The 23,917-nt window shown below is 32.4% G+C and overlaps 1 protein-coding gene across 1 annotated transcript; it reads right to left on the reverse strand.

Annotated features, from left to right (window-relative positions):
- Positions 1–4,230: 4,230 nt before the first annotated feature.
- Positions 4,231–20,236, reverse strand: LOC111045736 (sodium/hydrogen exchanger 9B1-like; the record flags this gene model as incomplete). Its single annotated transcript, XM_039444598.1, is given in 8 exon segments — positions 4,231–5,017; positions 5,020–5,088; positions 5,091–5,205; positions 8,363–8,464; positions 13,264–13,407; positions 15,403–15,567; positions 17,943–18,049; positions 20,024–20,236. Coding segments are annotated over 8 exon segments (1,088 nt in total), but the record flags the coding sequence as incomplete, so codon positions are not given.
- Positions 20,237–23,917: the final 3,681 nt, after the last annotated feature.

Raw genomic sequence — 23,917 nt, forward strand, 5'->3', positions numbered from 1 at the left:
AAACTACATCTTGAAAGTCACTACATTCCAAACATTCAAACTACTGAAAATAAGAAAAACCCCAAAAAGCCATTAATAAGCCCACTACTTTGTAACATACTGCTATGCTTGATTGTCAATAGAACAGTAGCCTAATCCAAAATATAGAAACTCCTGATTAAGAAACTCAATATTTACATTTTAGTTACTTAGGCAATGTTACTTAGTTACTTTTAGTCAGTGTGGGCATTATAGACTAGTTGTTCTGTGAACAGTAGACCTCACGCAGTATTCTCATCCACAAGTACCTGATTGAAACTATAGACCTTATGGAAATACAGCAATAGACTGGCTTCTCCACACATCTGTGTAATCACTTGTCAGCTGATTTATGATGAATAATTCTATAGTCTGATTTTTACTCTAATAAAGGAGTATAAAGGAGGCTCCTTTTTCCTTTTATATTATTCTTGAAATGCAAAATTTCCAAAAACCTTGTATATACGTCGACGCGCAATTAAAAAAGGAACATATACCTGTCAAATTTCATGAAAATCTATTACCGCGTTTCGCCGTAAATGCGCAACATATAAACATTTAAACATTATTAAGAGAAACGCCAAACCGTCGACTTGAATCTTAGACCTCACTTTGCTCGGTCAAATAATATACAAGAGAAAAAAATTTGGACAGAAAAAATAAGGAAATGATGTAGTCGATTTATTTTCTATTAAGTCTATATGAATTTGTAGTGAATGAAGGCGCTTTTTAGAATACAAGGAGGGGAAAGATTCGAACGGAAAAGAAGGAAGATGATGAGGTCGATATCGATCTCCTAAAGAAAACAAACCAATTGTAGTGAATGAAAGACAACACTTAGAGAGAGCAAGAAAATAGTAGCAGTGGTGGCGGTCTACTCTTTCATTCATTAGCCTACAATCTATATTATTTGTTCTTACAGAAATGTCAGAACCGACCTAATTATTTTCCTTACTTTTTGTCACGAACTCCAGGGCTCTAGCATTAAGGAAGAAACCTTCTGTTTGAAGGTTTGTTCGAAAACCTTATGTTTTTACTCCCTAGTCTCCAGTTATAATTTTCAGGAAGTTTGATAGGATGATTAATGACAAAAACTACAACGAAAACACAACTAAATACAGAAAGCTATAAGATCATAAAAGATGATTTAATTGGAAATCAACAAATTTTCAGGAAAAAATGCTTCTATTTACAATGTTTCATTATCTAAATATCATATTCACTAAAAATATTTACAATGAATTTGAAAATCTACAACTCGAACATGGGAGATAATTCTATACGAATTTCAAATTACATATTCTTCTCCAAATAAGTCACACATTCTCATAAATTACAATTCTGATAATTTTTTTTACAGTTTAATTCTAATCATTTTTAATTCAAGCTTCAAGGTGAAAGGCTGATACATTATTTGTAATTTCCATATTTCTTAATTTACACTATATTTCCAAGGAAAATGAATAACAAGGACACTGTAGATTGTAGGGGTTCAATTATAGAAATAGCAAGATCCTTCAGTACTATTTAAAGTAACTACTTGTCAGTTTCACTTGATGCCACTAAAAACTGACACTGAGAATATATTATAAAAGAGGTATTTGAAATACATTGGGTCTACTGATTCTGCACTACGGTATTATTGGTCACATTAAAAAAATATGCAGTCAATGATACAAATATTTCAAAACATAAGCATGATACAATATTTCAAAGCATAAGCACCATAATGATTAAACAATACTACAACCGACTACTGATGATATAATTTCAAATAGTTAACTACTTCACAGGCAAAATTGGTTTTAGGAGTTCAGTTACCTCGTTTGATAACTTTTGGATTTCCACTTTGTTTCACTGTATGCCTCTTGTGATGTTACTCGATGATGTTCAACAATGAACAGTCCTCCAGATCAGAATTTCTTCATTGAGAACGCCTCCTTCAGCTTGATATCTTTTTTATAAACTGTAAAATGGGATAATAATAATACTATTGTTTCAATAAATATAAGCTAACAGTTGAAAGTGTATCTTATTAAAAAATAACTACTGGTTCACGAACAAGATTGACATCCACAAACAAGCAATAAATACGCTCGTGTGGGCATCATCCGAGATAATAATAAAAATGGTTAACATTATAAAAACCAAAAACAGTACTCAATTTGTTGCAGTAATTCTAAATCAACATATTAATCTTTTAATAATATATTTTTTCAAAAAGGTAATTGTCAGTAATAGAACTTTACGATAATTCGTTGTTCCATTTACACATAAAATGAATTTTTAGTCCAATAAAAATTATAGCTACCAAACAAAAAGTGGTCTCCAGAAATTTTAAACTCGATAAATACAATCATTCAAGATTCCTTATTACAAATTTAAAAACTTTTTTATCATCCAAGTTGAAACTTACAAAAAATGAAAGGTATGTTCCACCTTTTGATATTTCCAAATTCACTTGAATTGATTTCAAAGTAAAATGATTGGTTGTTAAGAATAAAAAATATATATAAAAAAGTAAAATGGAATTGGAGGTAGGCCACACGCATTGGTTTTGATTACCTACTAAAACTTTCATGAAAAACTCTTATATGCGATCATACATTATTTCTAAATAGGCCTACATACTTGAACAGAATTTTTAACATTCTAAAAGTAGAAAATGAAATTGTAACTTCTTCAAGAAACTTAATTTATTATTTTTGAAATAATATGCTGTAATTTGGATTTTCGTTTAAAAATAATTATTGACTCATTAGCATTTGAATAAATACAGTACAATCTCTCAGTAATTTTCATCTGTAAACTTATTGTCAATCAATTATAACATTCCAAAATTTCATAGCCTTATTATTGAACGAAATTTGTGAAATGTTAGAAGTCAAGAATAAAATTCCACCAGTGATCATAATATCAATCAATATGAAATTAAAATCCTTGTTTGTATAAATCAATTAAACAAAAATATTAAGTTCGAAAGAAAACCTCAAGTTATAATACAATGAGGAATTAGTTCTCCCACACAAACAAAAAGACAAAAAGATCTTGTTTTGGGATGATTATCCTTTTTCAAAATTACCATACTTTGTAATAGCCTGCTAAAAATACTCCTCGAGCTGACCAGTGTACACTTTTTATCAGCTGAAGAAGTTGCTGGTTCAGGCCACGAAATATTTGAATTCTTTAATTTAATCAGTTTTTGAACAACATATAGCCTATAAAGGCTAATAGATCAAAACACATTGACATGCTTCCACAAGTCATACCAATCACAGTTTCAATTACAATCAGCTCTTGATATTACCACTCATTTGCATTCTTTACTCAATACCTAACAATTGTTTTCAAATAAAATATTTTGATACCTTTCAACGATTCACAACATCCAGTTCGAGTTTTTCATTTAATTTTCAACAACACTCAACATTCAACCCCAGTTTCTGCAATAATTTTCAACAACAAACAACATACACAAACCATTTTTTCACAATAATTTCTCAACAGAGAGATCTTACACACTGTTCATCCCTGATTCAGTCTCTACCACTCTACCTGTTGATGCAGTAGTCATAGAGAGCTCAATTTCTCTAGACCGCAGTTGTCTAACAGTGTACCTAGTTCATGAGTAGGTGAGCTTTCTAGTCTAATAGCCTAGTCTAATAGAGAGTTTAACTACTCATGAATTACTCTAGACTACTGCAGTATAGATGTATTTAGCACTCTATTAGACTACTACAGTCTAGAGTAGTTGAGCTCTCTATTAGGAGTAGTTAAGCTATTAGAGTCTATTAGACTCTATTATAGACTACTGCAGTCTAGAGTAGTTAAGCTCTCTATTAGACTCTATAAGATACTGCAGTATAGAGTAGTTGAGCTCTCTATAGACTCTATAAGGCTGGTCACACACCGATTAGTCAAGACAAGACTAGTCACGTTTAGTCACAATACTTCACATAGTTGCTTATGGAGTCATGTCTAACTGCAAAAACTAATCAGTGTGTGCTACGTCATAAGCAGCAATGTGAAGTATTGTGACTAAACGTGACTAGTCTTATCTTGACTAATCGGTGTGTGACCAGTCTTAGACTACTGCAGTCTAGAGTAGTTGAGCTCTCTATTAAGGTGCGTACAGATATACGCGCCGCAAACATGAGCAATTCACTTTTAATCAGCTGACTATATCTGTATTTTTACAGAAACGGTATAAGATATAGATATATAAAGCTTGGCATCAGCTGATTAAAAGTGAATTACTCATGTTCGCGATGCGTAAATCTGTACGCACCTTTAGGCTCTATTAGACTACTGCAGTACGGTATAGAGTAGTTGAGCTCTCTATTAGACTACTGCAGTCCAGTCGAGTAGTTGAGCTCAACTCTATTTATATCTATATTTTTATCTATATATTAGACTCTATTATACTACAGCAGTAGGCCTATAGATCAGTTCAGCTCTCTATTAGGCTACTGCAGTCCAGTCGAGTAGTTGAGCTCTCTATTAGACTACTGCAGTACGGTATAGAGTAGATGAACTCTCTATTAGATTACTGCAGTATAGAGTGGTTAAGATCTCTATTAGACTACTGCAGTATAGATTAGTTGAGCCATAGAGAAAAATAATAGCGTAATAGCAAAACAATAGCGAACAATCTCATGCTTATGTTTCTCTATGGTTGAGCTCTCTATTAGACTTTATTATACTACTGCAGTATAGAGTGGTTAAGATCTCTATTAGACTACTGCAGTATAGATTAGTTGAGCTCTCTATTATACTATTGCAGTCTATAGTGGCTGAGCTCTCTAATGGACTACTGCATCACCAACCTACGGCTGTGCAGATATTATGAACGGGGGAGGCTGCTGTTGCCAATTAGTCGACAGATTATTCGGGTTCTCCTTCTTTTTCTCAATGTCATTGTCGTTCTCGTCCTCCTCCTCCTCGTACTCCTGAATGGTGATGTCACGAATGGAGGGTCGATGCGTGCGCCGCCAACCTCGGGCGGTGATATGTTGCCGGTGGTCTTGGTGAGGATGCGCTTGCCCAGCAGCGATATAAGTATGGCGCCAACGGGGCGGTCAGCAGGATTGACAGGATGCAGATCATCATCACCACCTCGGCGTGTTTGAAGTCCTCCGAGTCTCGTTGGTCGCGCAGTGTGCTTACTGCCACCGGTCCAAGTGCGGCCTACAAAATTAATAGATGATTGAAATAGAAGTGAGAGAAAATATTGAAAATGACACAAAAATAGAGAGATTGATTGATTGATTGAGTACTTTATTTATGTAGATTACAATATACTGGCTTATACACTTATATACTATAGCTTACAATACAGCAAAATTATAGATGAATTTACATAATATAGACTAAGAAAATAATTATTGAACTGTATATGATATGAAAAAGTAATTAGTAATATAATAACTATAGATAATTATATTGCTATGCATCTACATAAATTGGCGGAGCTTTGGACATATCAATGTCCATTCTTCGGAAAGAATATTAAAAATATCCTCCCCACTAACTCTCTACCAAAAAGAGAGAGAGAGAGAGAATAATGAAATAAGAAGAGCAAATAGAAAGAGCAAAATGAAGTGCAAAAATAGTTATTTGTCTATCTAGAGTAGATGCCCTGAAATTCAAATTGTTGCCCTGGGGCATCAACCTTTCCCTTGCATTTTCCACTCTTGATATACACAACATTTTTCCTCCACCTACATTTTTATAAAAACTGCAAGTAAAATAATTGTTAAAAACTCACGTGAACAGTAACAATGTGTTACAACATAACCTAAAAAGTAAACAGCTTGCTTGTAATCACAGTTCACCACCGACAACAGCGCTATGTGCTATATGCCGGCAAAAGTTGAAACAGCAATGGCCGACTCAACTACAACTATGATGAAGTTCCCATTTCAAATTTGATTAGTTAATGAGGAATATTTGTTGGCTGGTATTTTGAAAAACATGGAATATAAAAAATATTTATACATTTTTATAGTATACTGATATGAAGTTTGTAATAATTTTAGCATACAAACATATTATTTTTCATATATTGATCAAATGTCTGGTTAAGGTATTGAATTTAGTTGGTTTAATGACTACTCTATATGCTTCCTCATCTGAGCTTAGACCTTCTAACCTATTTTAAATGTAAGTTTTTAAAATAGAGATGCTTCACATGTTATGCAAATGGAGTTACTTTTACGCTCTTGGGAGTTTTTCTGTTTTTCCTCCTGAGAGCAAAAAAGTGAAACTTTAGTATTATGTTTCAGGGAGTAAAAGTAAGCACTTTAGACATTAGGTGGAGGAAAATGTAATTTTGACTTGGATATATCGATAGCTCTGAGTGTAAGTCAGTAGCCCAAGTAATAAATAAGTAGCACAAGTAGGTAAAAGTAGATGATAAACTTCAATAAGTAAGTACCTAAGTAAAGTGGTCACTGCCACCAGTTCAAGGGGAGCTTTTAAAATAAACAGATAGAAAGAAATGGAAATGGGGAAAATATTGAAAATTATATGCAAATAAAGAGAAAGGAAAGTAAGTCAAATGAAACCAGGGTGAAACATAACAATAAAAAAAGACCAAAAAAGGGAGTAGGTGCAGTACACTGGACTGATAGGAAGATCCTTTGTTGTTCAGTGTAGGGTTGGGCTAAAATAGGAGAAAGCCAACTGCGCATGGCTGGCTGCTGTATTCCCAATTACAAAATTATAATTTGCTGGCTGGTTTGCTCAAATAGCTGGATACAACTCAGCTGGCTGATCAAATGTTATTGCTATGCATAGTATAGTGTCTTATTATTGCTGTGGGAGGGGTGAACTGGTCCAAGGGTCAAGTCAAGAGACTGGGTGCCGGGTGCAGAAAAGCCGGGTAAAATTTTAACTGTGATTAATTCCACTAGAACCAATCAGAGAAGCTGTCTTATAAAAAGGCCTTCTCTGAATGGTTCTCGTGGAATTAGTCAAGGTTAACATTTTACCGGCTTTCCTGCAACCAGCACCCAGTCTCCTTGACCCTTGGACCAGCAATTCACCCCTCCCACAGCAATAAGGCACTATACAGTGTTTGGCCTTTTTTATAAAACAGCTTCTCTGATTGGTTCTCGTGGAATTAATCACGGTTAAAATTCAACTGGCTTTTCTGCAACCGGGCCTGGGAATTCAAGTAAATAAGTAAGTAAGTAAGCAAGCATGCAAGTAAGTAAAAAAGGTCATGAAATTCCAATTTCCATTCAATCTATAGTGCAAGTCACTTCAAGCCTTGGTGGAATAAGGGTATCATTATTGTTATTCATAAGAAATGAGACAGTTTACAGTGAATCTTGATTATAATCATAATAAATGATGAGCTTATTATGATCTTATTCCTCTGAGCTTATTATGAGCTTACTACTCTGATTAGCTTATTCCTCTGAGATTATTATGAGCTTACTCCTCTGATGAGCTTATTCCTCTGAGCTTATTATGAGCTTACTCCTCTGATGAGCTTATTCCTCTGATGAGCTTATCCTTCTGAGCTTATTATGAGCTTACTCCTCTGATGAGCTTATTCCTCTGGAACTCCCCAGTTATGAACTTTTTGATGGGTATACTATCTATAATAGAGGGAAAACTATCTCGCTGGATGATCCAGTCCTGAGAAGAAATCTACCTAGTGGAGAGAACATAAATGATTGGCTGCCCTGCCGGCTAGTGCAAAATGGATTGCATGCAAAACAGAGCTGTACAACAGATATGTACTCTATTCCACCCTCACACTATAGCAATTTAAACAACATTCTTATTCTGACTATTCTTAGAATAGTTGATTATTCTCCAACTATAGTCCAATTGTATATTCAGATTGATGATTTAGTGTATAAATTGAAATGGTCATAACCATAGCCACCTCTAATACAAGGCCCGGCTACGATATTGCAACGTCGCAGTGTAGGCCTAGAATCTAATACATGATTGGTGAAAAAGATCATTTGGTATTTTTTAAATCTTTTTCACCAATCATGTATTAGATTCTAGGCCTACACTGCGACGTGAAATATCGTAGGCCGGGGCCTTGTATTAGAGGTGGCTATGACATAACCCTATAATATTTGGACAATTTGAGACAAAAGTAGGAAATTGAAGAAGTTTTGGTAATAGCCTGTTTTTCTTTTCCGACTACTGTATTACTCTATTCAATAAATAAATGAATTGATATAAATAATAAATAAAATAGGATGAAATAAATAGTAAAGTTATTATGGGTAGGTGAAAAAATCAAGTTGAAAAAGATACCATCTCATGAAACCAATATAGACTATAGGAATAACTTAAAATGGAGAAATTATATTACCTGTACAGTAGCTTTTGCCATCAACGATAAAGCGACAAAGAATTTCTCTCTAGTGTTGAGTGATGATTTGACTCCAACTAATACTGTTACAACTATCCTTATCTGTAAATAGAAAATGAGATTATTATATAAAAAATGTGATAAAATAATTGGGTTTTCAAAGTTACAGAGCATAATATCAATGGAAAAGATATTGTGATGCAAAGTTACTTATCACAGTACAATTAATAAGTAGGCTACTGTTCCATCAAGGAAGAACTAAAAATAAGATGGAAAAGTTCTCTGTTGACTATAAATAATTGGTAAAAAATCAGTCTTCAATAATGGATTCAAAAAGAATAATATACAAGAAATTAATTGAGTAAATGCACCACAGTTTCCAAATATTACATACAATAATCAGCCCAACATACAAAACATAATATGTTGGAGTGAATACAAAAAAGAAATGTTAGTTCAAAGAAGTGGCAAAAATACGAATTTTATATGATATTAAGAAAAGTGATGATATATTCAACTTTAATTGAGAAAAACTCAACATCTTCAATTTGCTTCAAATCAACCAAATAGTTAATACTATGTCATCAATAAATACACTACATATCCTCTGCAACTAATAAATAAATGGTTGCAAGAGATTTATGTTTTCGCTGAAGTCTTCAGGGTTTTTGATGGCATATTATTTTAAATTTCATTGATAAATCATAAATCATAATTTGTACAAATTATAAAAACAATATAAAACCTTGCAGTATTATTATTGAAAACTTAAAATATTTCAACAAAATTTGTTGTTTATTAATTTGTACAAATATTTGTATATATATTTAAAGTTTTAATAATAAAGGGTTTATTATTAAAAACTTCAAAATGTTTCAACGAAATATTTCGTTGAAACTAGTAGTTAAAATATTTTAAAGTTTTAATAATAAAGGGTACTACAAGGTTTCTAATTATTTGTACAAAATAGTAGCCCATTTAAGCGAAGTGTTTTATCATTATTGTTATAATGAAAATGATTGATTCGTTTAATATTGATAGAAAAATAATTTTCCAAATATTATTTCTCTAATAATAATTCAATTTTTAATTTCAATTCCTTTCTCATTTTTGTTCTTATTAAATTCCTTATTGGTAATTCACTTTGATTTATATCAGGTGCACACCGCTCATTATTATCTTAATAGTGCTCTATATAAATTACAATGTTTAAATGTCCACTCATGCCCATGAGCTCCCTTCAAGTCTATAGCTTACATGATTCTCTAAATCAATATAATTTAGTTCAATAATCATTCAATTCTAACATCATCAATTATTCCATATTATTGTCTTTTAAGATAGTTTTACAGTTTCACCACTTCATTGCAATCAATAATCAACAAGTGAATGTTGGGTTGGTGCACCTGTGATTTGAGCAGAAATAAGTATGTTATCAAAGTACAATACTACACCAGAAATATCTCCAAAATACTTATTAACTAATTTCATAAATGCCTCTGGTGCTACTGCCAAACCAAAAGGCATTTTCTTTAAACTAAGAGTCCCAATTGGACTTGCAAATGAGCACAGCTTACTTGATTCTTTAGTAAGTGGAATGTGATAAAATGCATCTTTAATATCTAATAAGCTATACAAACGTTTACCTTTCAACTTGGGGTGCATTTCACCAAGAGTGGGAATTGGAAATTTTTCAATTACAACACTTTTGTTCAATTCTGTTGGACTTTGACAAACTCTCAGAGATTTATCTGGTTTCTCCACAATAACTACATCATTTAACCATTCAACTGGTTCATCTGTTTTGCATAAAATACCTTCATCAATCAAGTTATTCAATTTTCTAATATAAGCATCCTTGAGCTTGTGTGGAACTCTATTATATGTGACAGTGGCTGGGGTTACATTATCTTTCAATTTAATACTATAAGAATCATTCACTTTACCCACCCCAATTGATGAAATTTATTAAAGAGTGTAGGTACTAATGAAAACAAGTGTTCTTATAATTGATTGCAAACTTAACAGTTCATACAAAACAGTGAATACTTGAAACCATTTTAAAATCAGTCAGACCATTCTCTCAATTTATTCCACTATTGATTTATATATTCCCAGTTCGTCTAGGCCATTCTTCATCTTAGGCATAGAAATTCAGTTTCATAGAATTTGTTTTGAAATCAATCAAACCAGGTTACAAGAACATTAACCCCAATTGCTTGTATTTCTTGAAGTCCTCTCCACGTGATCAGATTCCCCTGTGAATCAATCACTATAACTTGTGGCACACTAACAATATTATACATATATCTCAGAGCCAACCTGAAAGGCTCATCAAAATCCAGAGCAAACCAGTGTCCATGGCTCTTTTGAAAATCATCCATCATCTTCTCTTTTTCCTCATCAACACTCACATAAACAATCTCAAACGGTTTGAAAATTTCTTTTGATTTCTTATACACTTCAATCAACATCGGTAATATTTTCGTGTTTTTAGAACAGTAGCTACATGAGAAGAAAATCGCTATTGCTTCTTTATCTTTCAGCACAAAATTTGAATCAATTTCAACTCCTCTACTGTCGACAAATTTCTTTCCAAGGAGAGGATTATCACTTGTGGCTGAGAAGTAATTCAGGGGATTCTCCAATTTTCCTATTCTGAGTTCCTCTTCTAAAGAACTTGATGAACCAACTTCAGAACTATGCTCTGACAGAAAAGTTATTATCGTATTTCTTTTTGAATTGTCGCCCATATTCTTCAACATGAGCTTATATCAAGGGAAAGTTACCTATTGATTATAGATTTTCTCAAAAATTAAAAGTCGTTTGAAATGATCATACACTTTTCAAAATAATTTAGATTTTTGTGATATATAACTTACATAAATATTATTACAAAAAATTAAAATATGATATCATACACTAAATGCCGTCATATGATGTTGATTTTCCAGATTTTGTAAATATTTAAGATATTTCTATCATGATTGAGAAATTATTGTATGATGAATGATTAACTGAACACCTGAGCTTGTTATGGATGGAAAGTCATATCTGTCTTTGTTTTATAATACCTACTAGTAGTTCTGTGAACAGTAGAGCTCACGCAGTATCCTCATCTACAAGTACCTGATTGAAACTATAGACTTTATGGAAATACTGCAATAGACTGGCTTCTCCACACATCTGTGTAATCACTTGTCAGCTGATTTATGATGATAATTCTATAGTCTGATTTTTACTCTAATAATGGCGTATGAAGGAGCTCCTTTTTTCTTTTTAATATCCTTAAAATGCAAAATTTCCAAAAACCTTGTATATACGTCGACGCGCAATTAAAAAAGGAACATACCTGTCAAATTTCATGAAAATCTATAACCGCGTTTCGCCGTAAATGCGCAACATATAAATATATAACATTTAAACATTAAGAGAAATGCCAAACCGTCGACTTGAATCTTAGACCTCACTTCGCTCGGTCAATTACTTGGGAAATTTGAATTTCTGTGATAATTATTAATTAATTTTTCCAATTACGGTATTGAAAAGTATAGATTTTTTGCGTTATCACTTGATTAGAAACCAAACCGTCTAAAACAAAACTGTGTCATCCAATTTGGCAATAGAATTGAGGCGATTGTTACTTGAGTTTTTTTTTAATGGAGTTCAATTTATGATTACAATCCTAGATTCAATTTATTTGTTGAAAAATCTTTTGTTTCTACAAACTCTATACTACCGATTTATAAAATATAATTTTATGTATACCTTCGTAACCGGTACTGGTATTGATAACAATTAATTTCCAAATGCTACATTTTACAATGCAGCAGTTTTCTACCATTGCTCCATTTTTTTCCCTGCTTGATCATTTATGTGTGAGCTTTCATAAGCAACAAGACTTGTTAGTGTACTTAGAAAGCTTTAGTATACTAATTGTTATCCCAGGGAATTGTCAGTTAAAAAAATCTGGTGTGGCGCACTCACACAACTTTCCTTGCCGTTATGAAAATTGATCACCTGACGCTAGTGTTAACGCGCATCTCAAGTCTTCTATTCAAAATATCTGAGTCAGCTGGTGACAGGACAATAACGCTGGAGACACACGAGGTCTTCTATCTCTTCATAGTGAATGATTTAATAGTTAATGATTTAACAGTTTGCAATTGAATAATCACATTTTCTCGAATTCCGAGCTTATTTTCAATTTTAGGTGAAAATGTTACTGAACATTAATTGTAGAGTTTCATGCTCAATCTTTTTCACTCTAATTTTTTTGTTTAAATTGTATCTGAAGCCTGATATTTAGGAATCTAAACTCAAACTTTGCATAGATGGGGCGGAGATCCTGAAATTTTTACAGATATGGGACTTGTGGCAGTTGATAGAGCTTATCAATGACTATTCTAGGTATGAATTTAATCAAAATCGTTGGAGTCGTTTTCGAGAAAATCGCGATTTTGACAACATTTTCGCCATTTTAGCCGCCATCTTGAATCGCATTAGATCGAAATTGTTCATGTCGGATCCTTTATATTGTAAGGACCTTAAGTTCCAAATTTCAAGTCATTCCGTTAATTGGGAGATGAGATATCGTGTACACAGACGCACATACACTCATACACACACACACACACACACACACACACACACCACACACACACACACACACACACACACACACACACACAGACCAATACCCAAGAACCACTTTTTTGGACTCAGGGGACCTTGAAACGTATAGAAATTTAGAAATTGGGGTACCTTAATTTTTTTGGGAAAGCAATACTTTCCTTACCTATTGTAATAGGGCAAGGAAAGTATAAATATTAATTAAAATATGAATAAGATAGGAATAATTTAGACAAGATCAAGAGAGCGATTATAGAGCAGATACTTACAACAATGCAGAAAATTAGGATGCCACTCCCAACGCCAATTATATTGGTGTCGATTTCATCAAACTTGACTTGGATTCCAGTCAGAGCAAACAGCACTGGCTCGCATAGCATCCAAAATATTTCAAACGCATTTGCTACTGGATTCTGAAAAGTATCGTAATTAAAAATTTTAACAACACAAAACAATATATCGACAAGTAGCCTATCTAATGTAACATGCTAAACACTTGTACTGTATAGTGTAAAAGGTTTCTTTTAAAAAATGTTAGAGATTAGGAAAAACTGACGGTTTCAATCTTGTAATCTTGCTTGATATGGAAATAAACTAATTATTATTATTTTTCAAAATTTGAACACTTATAATTGGTTTTAAGGGTAACATGCTGATTTGATTCTAATAACAGTATTCATATAAACATTATTATACTGTTTTCTGGCAAGTCTGTATTTTATAATATTGTTTCGATGATTTTATTGTTACATGGATAAATTAATGTTATTATTTATAAGGGAAAATACAATTCATTCATATTAAAAAACAGTCATTATCAACATTTTTAATAGAACTATACATTTCCATCCCTAGAATTTTCACAGAAAATGCAATGCGAAAAAATCAATACTAAGCTCACATAAATACTAATATCGAAGCACCGAGCTTCACTCGCTATTTTTATTCATTGATAAACAGAAAACAATTCTTTTAAAATGATTGTGTTCATATTTTACAGCTGGCTACACGTCAGCTTATGAATTTCGGGGATGCGATATTTTGATTTTCCACAGACCGAGTGCGTCTCACTCACTTTTTTATTATCCACAGACAACGAAAGTCTCAGCTGTTTTTCCATGGATGAATTATCCTTTCAATGTCGTTCAGCGAGTTTTCCCAGGGATGAGACCTAGTGCAATCGAATTGTTATATCATAAACCTACTATGTTCCAAATCTCGTGAAAATCGTTAGAGCCGTTTTCGAGATCCGTTAGACATAAATAACCATAAATAAATATAAATAACCAATATAAAAAGATAAATACAAATAACCAAATATAAAAATACAGAAATTGCTCGCTTAATATAATAGGATAGAAGACAATATTTATCAACAATCACTACCTATCAAAGTATCAGCAAAAGAGTCTACAAAATTGTTTAAGAATAGGGAAGTATTTAAGAAACGTTTGAGAATAGCGTGTGATTATTAATTGTGAATAATATGTAAGCTAAGTTATACTAGAAAAGTAGGCATTCAATAGCTCTCATGGTCAACAGGTGAACTATCTTATATATCACTGTACATTTGTACTGAATATTAAGTTTCCAGAACAACTAGTTCACAAAAATATTAGGTACCGTACTGTAAAACGAATGATAATAATAGTCTGTGTACACGATATCTCATCTCCCAGTTAACGGAATGACTTGAAATTTGGAACGTAAGGCCCTTACAATAATAAGGATCCGACACGAACAATTTCGATCAAATGCGATTCAAGATGGCGGCTAAAATGGAGAAAATGTTGTTAAAAACAGGGTTTTTCGCGATTTTCTCAGAAACGGCTCCAACGATTTTGATTAAAGTTATGCCTGAAATAGTCATCGATAAGCTCTATCAACTGCCACAAGTCCCATATCTGTAAAAATTTCAGGAGCTCCGCCCCAGCATCTATGCAAAGTTTGATTTTAGATTCTCAATTATCAGACTTCAGAGACAATTCAAACCAAAAAAAAAAATTGAGTGGGAAAGATTCAGCATGAGAATCTCTACAACTATTGTTCAGTAACACTTTCACCTCAAATTAAAAATAAGCTCGAAATTCGAGAAAATGTGATTATCCAATTGCAAACTGTTGGCAACTGTTGAATGATTCACTATGAAGAGATAGCACACGTCGTGTGTCTTCAGCGTTATTGCCCTGTCACCAGCTGGCTCAAATCTTTGAATAGTAGACTTGAGCTGCGCGGGAACACTAGCGTCAGGTGATCAATTTTCATAACGGCAAGGAAAGTTGTGTGAGTGCGCCACACCAGATTTTTGGCATGCTTCTGCTTCTGCTTCGGAATGCATATTAATTTTATTTCATTTTCGTCATTGGAAATAATGAATACCAATGTAATATATTTTTCATACTACTCACACTCTCTATTTTCCAGCCTTGTTTCGACCAAAAATAGATGGATAAGAAAGCAGCAGAAATGACAGCGAGAGGCCCGGCGCCCTCCATGCCAATCACTTCACTGCCGAACACTGCAATGAGGCAGCCTCCCAGCAACGTCAGGATACGGATCGGAACTACAAAAGGCTGCAACAAAATTTCAATTATTTATTCACAAAATAAGCTGTATATTATTTTGTTGTGTAGGCTATCTGCCATACCCTAAATAATATTTATTTACATTTCATGATACACAAATCAAATACAGTAGGCTATATGATCAGAAAAGGACCTACAGCTTGGCCTAGCCCAAAGCTGTTCCTTTTCCGAATTTTGATAGAAGTATGTCTTAAACGTAGGGTACCGTATCCTATGCACCTATGACCAGGGATTCGAGCCCACGACCATGCAGTGTTATAGGAGATTGAAGGTTGTAGTAACTCAGTCAATTTTAGACAGGATATGGATTTGAATGTATGTAGAAGACAATTCACTTACTTATCACAGAGGATAATAAATCTTGTTCCTACTCATTTTGTTGCCAATACAAGCCGGAGCAAAAAACTAAATTGCGAGATTGAGGAATGGATAAGATCAAATAAAACTGATCTTCTAGGTGATCAACTGATAAAATCTTCTAGGCACCAACTGTTTCTTGTTTTATGTTTTGTTTTTTTTTATCATAGAATAATGATTATTGTGTGCTACTTTTATCTAATTTCATCATCTAATAATCTACAAAATCATATTTGTGTGTATATTCCACCAATATTTGTTCTTAATTGGTTTAATTTCTTAGTTTATATTGAATAAATATATTACTGCAACTTAGGTCTACACACAGGTTTTACCTTGTAGGCTACTCCTTAAACATAGATGGACATAAAAAAAATATACTGCAGTTTTGGAATCATTTTATATAATATTTAATAGTATTTTTCTTGTATTATTTTTAGATGTTATAATATTATATTATTATTATAATTGTGTATGTTTTTTGAGAAATAAATTTAAATTTGAATTTGAACTCTCAACCACCCTGATCAACAAATTATGATGATAATAAGAAGTGAGAGGTAGATAAAAAGATGGACGAGAAGGATGATGATGATAATGATAATAAAAAATATAAATTACGTGAAACAATAAATTCTAAAGATGCATTTGACGTCATAAGTTTTTAAATGTTTCAAAACTGCATTTAGACGCTTATAATGATGGAAGAAATAACATTATATTTGCATTTAACAATATAATAAGACTATGAAAGATTATAGTTTCATACTCATGAGAATATTATCACTTTTAGAAGTAGTTGGAAGGAAGAGTGATAGAATTGCAAATGAGAAATTATGCAAATTCTCACCAGAAGATTATAAGTATTAGGCTAAATAATTATAATTAAACGATATCCAAATCAAATGCTGTAAATTTCTCAGTAATTTCCATTGTAAATATTGTTTGTACAATGTCTGTTTATGACATAGTTATTAAATAATTTGTTTCAAGAGGCTCTTTTATTATTCTCACAAAAGTAGAGTCAGAATTCTAAAAATAAATTAATTATAAAATAGAATTAGTACCCTATAGTACCCTTTTTTGAAATTAATAAAATAGTAGATTAAAAATAAAAATTATAACAAATATTTTCAGTGATCCACACCAGGTATAAAAAATAATTTCAAATAAACGATTTACTAATAGCTATATTAAACTTATATAAATTAGATTCTAATGCCTAATATTATACAAACAGTTCAACATCACATGGCTCATTCCGCTATAAGTTCAAAATATCGGGGACCGAGCTTCGCTCTGGAGTACAAAAGCAGAAAAATATATTACGAAAGAAGAAATTATAATAACATTCATAGTTCATACAGAAATGTTCTATCTAATCACAGTAAATTGAGATTAATCCCCAGAGGAATGCAAAAATTTCCCTCACAAAGGCCAAGTTGCACAAAAGCCGGTTAAATTTCAATCCAAATCAGAGAAGACCATTCAAAAAGATGGATCTACTGGAATTAATCAGGATTGAAAATAACTCGGCTTTTTTGCAACCGGCACCGGCTCTAAGTACCTGATTGAATGATTACAAAAGTTCAACAGCTACTGAGTCATAATTTTGACACAGTCCCACACACATGAACTCGCTCACTCACTTCCATCATCAACAGACGACGAAATAATTATTAGCTGTTTTCCAAGGATGAATAATAATTATCCTTTTAATGCCCTTCAGCGAGTTTTCTCAGGGATGAGACCTAGTGCAATCGAAATTTTATATTATAAACCTACTATGTTCTGAATTTCGTGAAAATCGTTAGAGCCGTTTCGAAATCCGGTGAAATACAAACATAGAAACATCTAAACAGAAATTGCTCGTTTGATAGTATAGGATAATATTTATGGTCACATAAAGAATGTGAAACATATCACCCAAAGGAATACGCATTCAGGCCTATCTCATGAATTTTATACGTGAAGCTGGTCATTTATGAAAATAGAACACCACTTACATCTTCTTTTTCAGGAATATATTTCGAGAAGAATCCCCAAGTGATGCCAAATCCAAGACCAACGGCAATGGACAGTGGTCCTATTGCGATGTCATGAGCCAGAGAATCTTGAAAATAAGATAATTTTGTAATGAAACTCAACAAGTACATACATTGAAACTAGGTGAGTTAGTATATATAGTTAGTATATCTCCAATACAATACATGGTGGATTTTCATCCTTTCAATCTTCAAGGAACTTTAAATTTTTTCAATAAAAAGTTATAATTGACAATAATTTCAATAATGCTTCTGTTAGGCTTGAGAATGTGCAACACCAGCACAAAAGGGTCGTCGCCACACCAAGGAATGTGAGCTTTTTTCACTTTAAGGCTGTTCAGTATCTTTCTATTTTTATTTAGATTGGATAATCGTTTCCAATGTAATTGTTAAGATCATCATAATAGAGTGAGAAAAGTGGCAACTGAAATTTTAAGTGGTCTAATAAGCGAGCTACCTATGGGTTGTTGAGGTGCTAAACTTCGTTTTCTTCCCAGATTATGAACGGTTTCGAATTTTCAATTGTAGTTTATTATACATTCAGCATATCATTGGCTTTATTCTAATATGCGTTTTTTCGCGATTAATGCCAAAATAACAAGTAATCGAATTTACAAAAAATGTTACTTTTTTATTTATGAACGATATGGAGAATAAATGTTTTAGTTTGGAAAGATACATTTTTTGTATTTTTAAGAGAAGTTCTAATAATATAGTCTAAACCGTTTATGATCTGGAAAGAAAACGGAGTAAGCACTTCAATAACCCATAACTCGCTTATTAAACCACTTGAAAATTTCAGTTGCCACTTTTTCTCACTCTTATAATGATCTAAAATTATATTGAAGAAGATTATCCAATTTAGATAATAAAAAAGTGTACCGAACTGCCTTAAAGTTATACTAAATACGATTGTAATTTTAACACGGGGTTGATGTGTCAACAAGTTGAAAAGGGTAAGTTATATAATTTGATGATGTATTTGTATCATGGGTAGGCTACCTCAGCCAAATGACGAAATAATTTTTTCAACAAAAACTATTTTCATTCATTAAAAGACGATAGTGAATTTAGCAAATTGATTGCTAAATAATTATTAATAAATGTGATTACAATTATGGATTCGATGAAAAGTGACTTGAGCGTCGTGAGAACATCATAAAACTTCAAATTTGCCAATTTTGATGAAATTATTCACAAGTACCGTAATACGTTTTACAGCATGAATAAATTCTAAATAGGAATACAAATCTCAGTACCCTTTTTGAATTATTTTATCACAACATTTCGGACATTCATGCCATTTTCTGTCTTGACTTGAAAATGGCATGAATGTTCGAATCATGTTGTGATAAAATAATTTAAAAAGGGTACTGTGATTTTTATTTCTATTTATATTACAAGTAGCCCTAAACAGAAAAGAGACAATGGATGAATGTTTCTTATTTATTAGTGTTTGTTAATCAATGGATAAGAGCTTGCCCATGTAAAGTGAGGTCCACGTTACAATGGCAGTGGAGAAAGATAGGAGGTCAGCGTTGCCGAATCTCTGTCTTGCCACTGTCTTCTATAGAGGATAGCTATACCGGTATATCTGATGTTATATTAACTGATTATCCTTGTTTAAAATAATCAATTATATTTCAATCGTCAAGAAAATATATTCTACAATGATTGAATGATGGACATGAAATAATAATTTTATTTATCAGAAAAACTCATAATCCATTTTTTTTTAGTGCGAGTCTGGGAAAAAATCGTCTATCGATGGATGTCTGCAGGATAACCAACGGAAGTCACATAGAAAATCTTTAGTTTGAAGTAAAAAAACTGGAAGTGTTTTCCTTCAAGACAAAACCAAAACCAGCTCTGTACCTTGCTTAATAAGATTTATATGAATTTTCAAAGTTGTTAAGTCCTTTTTGAATCACTCTGTATAACTTTAACGGGGACGTTATAAAGGGGGGACGGGGAACGTATAACGGGGACCTCACATTAGTAGTGTACCATTGTATGATAATGTTTAAGGTTGAATAACTCACTAGCAGAGAAAATGATGCCATAGATGATTCCATAAGCGGTGACCGAGGCAGCATCATCTATGCCTGATATGGCGATAACCAGGGTGGGAATTCCTTTGGTGACGCCATAGCCTTTATTTCTTAGACGCAGTAGGCATGGAACAACAACCGCTGGGGCGACTGCTGATACAATTGAACTGAAAACACAAAAAATCAAATGGCAATTAATTGGTTCTTTGAATGAAACGGGTAGACGAACAGATTATAATATTCTAGTATAATTATAGTGTAGCATAACTAATGTATAATATATAGGCACAATAAGTAGCCTATATATAGCAACTGTAACGGTGGGAAGAAGAATTATATGTAATGGTTTCAGTGGTTGTAATGATAAAATCAAAGGTGAACAGTTTAATATACTAGTAGTTCTGTGAACAGTAGACCTCACGCAGTATTCTCATCCACAAGTACCTGATTGAAACTATAGACCTTATGGAAATACAGCAATACAGGAAATACAGACTGGCTTCTCCACACATCTGTGTAATCATTTGTCAGCTGATTTATCATGAATAGTTCTATAGTCTGATTTTTACTCCAATATTGGCGTATGAAGGAGGCTCCTTTTTCCTTTGATATTATCCTTGAAATGCAAAATTTCCAAAAACCTTGTATATACGTCGACGCGCAATCAAAAAAGGAACATAACTGTCAAATTTCATGAAAATCTATTACCGCGTTTCGCCGTAAATGCGCAACATATAAACATATAAACATAATAAACATTCAAACATTAAGAGAAATGCCAAACCGTTGACTTGAATCTTAGACCTCACTTCGCTCGGTCAATAATTTAATGAATCGTTATCGTTATATTTAGGGTAAACCAGCCCTCGTTGGGACACCAAAATTCAAACAGCTATAACTTGTGCAAAAATAGAAAAAATCTTCATTTTTAAATTTTATATTTATTGTATTTGCGTACACTTTCATCCTTGAGGATGGCAACTGCATTGACTGTCAATTGATTTTTTATTGCAAAAACAATTTTTTGGGAGTGTCCCAACCTGGGCTTAAGATCGGCCCACGATGGGACATCCCTTGCCCAGGTTGGAACATTGAATTAAAAATAAGCAATCCATTATTTTTGTTAATTTATTAAAAACATATTTGAGTCTACATTTCATTATAAATATTAATAGTATAAATACATTATTTGAAAATTTGAAAATGTCAAAGTGTGTTTGAATCGATGCCTCTGAAGCAACATTACATTCTATAATCATAATATCATATTTATTTATAATTTATTTCATTGATATGTATCCTACTTTGAATAAACTAAGATTCAGAAGCAGTGCTCATTTTTATAATAGGAGCATATCATATGATTGAAGTGTCCCAATGTGGGCTGTCCCAAGGTGGGCAGATGGTCATGGATTTGTTTTAGACAGAATAACTGGATCAATAATATGAGTACAATAATGTTCCCAATAAAATGAAATTTCCCTCTTCAAAAAAAAAAAAAAACTTGAGGCTACAAAAATGTGTTTTCAATTTTTTATCTATAATGACTGGTGCTTCAGCTGAAATTATTATGTCTGTACATAAGGCTATGAACAGCTGATAAAACAACGCAGTTGTTGCCAGCCTAACACTCAATGATTACCCATAACTTGGGATTGTCCCAACGATTTACCCTACACATTTAAAATAATCAAATTTACTGGTTCAAAGAAATAAATATCTAACAGATATGAATTTTATTATCTAAAAAACCAGATTTCTGATTAGAATAAACTTTAATAAGGGCTACTCGCTTTGATGACATATGGTCGTTCAGGTTTCAGAATAACAAAATTATGATTAAAATTATGGGTCTGAAAAATGTACAATAAAACTAATATCTAAACGTTACATTAGATTGTCCCTTGGCCTGTTCCTTAATGTCCAGATAAAACCACTCCCGACGTTAAATAAGTAGAAAAAAAATATAAAAAAACTTCTGTAAGTTGATTGAATCAAAGCACTACCTTTCCCTAAATCCAAATCTTGAAAATACAATTATGCAGGTTTAAACTGCCCGAACTGAGACAGCCTATAAATTGAATTATTCTCAAGACAGAATCCTTCAGGTAAGCAATGCCTTAACTCAACAACTATAGAATACTCCACAAAACCGGTTTAAAGAATATGGGCCTCGAAAGAAAAAATTCAAAATCTATTTATGTGAAAACCATGCAGACCTTGACTGCAAAGGTTTTCCATTGACTGCAAAGGTTTGACTGTTGAAGGTTTTCCAAGTACATGGATATCCATAGTTGGAAAAACCCTTCAATCTTCCATCCTTTTTTGCACCACTTTCTTTTTCTTTTGTTTTAATGTGTATTGTTGTTGTTGTTTGCATGTACCTATTCTTTTTGATAATCTCTGTATTAAACTTGTATGTGTGTGTAAAAGAAAAAAATTGAAATAGAAATTAAAAAAATTGACTCATAGACGAAAAGTCAACTCACTTTTGTTTGTATAACATGGAGTTCAAAATCATAATAATTATTGCCTTCACGAACCATGATAAAATACACGTTTCATCTTTACACATTGGAGATCTCCTCGCTTTATCAATTATTTCATTTAATAATTAAATCCACGACTAGATTTCCAACTCACAAATAATATTTCAATAAAATTGAATGGGTTTTGATGTCATGTATGACACTAGCCTACTGAGTTTTGGAATCAAATTGATAGGCTCTGTTGAAGTGTTAGGGACACTTTTTGTTTCAACAGTTATAAATTAATGATTCATCATGGAAAACATCATCAATTAATATACGATTGAAAATGATAGAATCAATAAATTCTGAACACAATTATGTACCCTACGGTAATATTAAATTCAATTACAATTCATTTTATAATTATGCCGTTCATTATTTTAAAGGGGAGAATTGAAATTGTGATTGTCCTCTCATTAAACGCTCTGATAATGTTAAATATCTAGGTATAATATTGTAGATGATCGATTGAAATGGGATGAGCATATATCGTACACAACTAAGAAAATAAGAAAGCTCATTTTAAGTTCTACCAGCTTCGTCATATAATCAGTAAAGATATGATTAAAATAATATATTTCTAACTTGTAGAGTCACTTTTGAGATATGGACTGTTGGTTTGGGGTGCAGCAAATTACAACTTAAATAGATTCAAATTTTAAAGCTCAGAAACGTGGTTATGACAAACAGAAACAAACCGTTTTCCAACAAGTGAATTGTTCATCGAAAGTAGAGTTCTCAGGGTCAGACAGTTATATGTATTAGTTTTAGTACCTAATTAATATTAAGGAGAATACAAATTTTACCGATTTAATTTTCCATAGCCACAACACCAGAATTAGAAATCTGAATTTTCTTCTCGTTCCCAGAATGAACACAGCTTTGGTCAGAGATCTGTACAATATTTAGGTCCTAGAACTTACAATAAAATCCCGCAGATCGCAAAGGACAAAATAAAATATAAATAGATTTAAAGGAGCAGTAGGCCTACGTAATTGGTAATATGATACTTGCATTACCAGACCGAGGAACTCATTGTAAATAGGATACAGGATAAAACTACCGTCATTTTTTTATAATATATTATAAGTATTATTTCCACCTTTAATAAATAACAAACCTTTATAACTAAAATTACTACCGTAACTGAATTTTTTGTACATGTTTAAAAAAGAATATTATGATCACCCCGACACATATTATTATAGTGGGGTATCATAATAAATTAGAACTAAGTTTAGTATTAGCAGCTTTTGTATGTATAATATAACAACTATGTATAGGTTTTGTAAATTAGACTCCTCTGTTGCAATTACTATCATTGGTAATCAGAGAAATATTATTATTAATTAGC

The sequence above is a fragment of the Nilaparvata lugens genome, unplaced genomic scaffold (assembly GCF_014356525.2).
Source record: "Nilaparvata lugens isolate BPH unplaced genomic scaffold, ASM1435652v1 scaffold5017, whole genome shotgun sequence".
Lineage (NCBI taxonomy): Eukaryota > Metazoa > Arthropoda > Insecta > Hemiptera > Delphacidae > Nilaparvata > Nilaparvata lugens.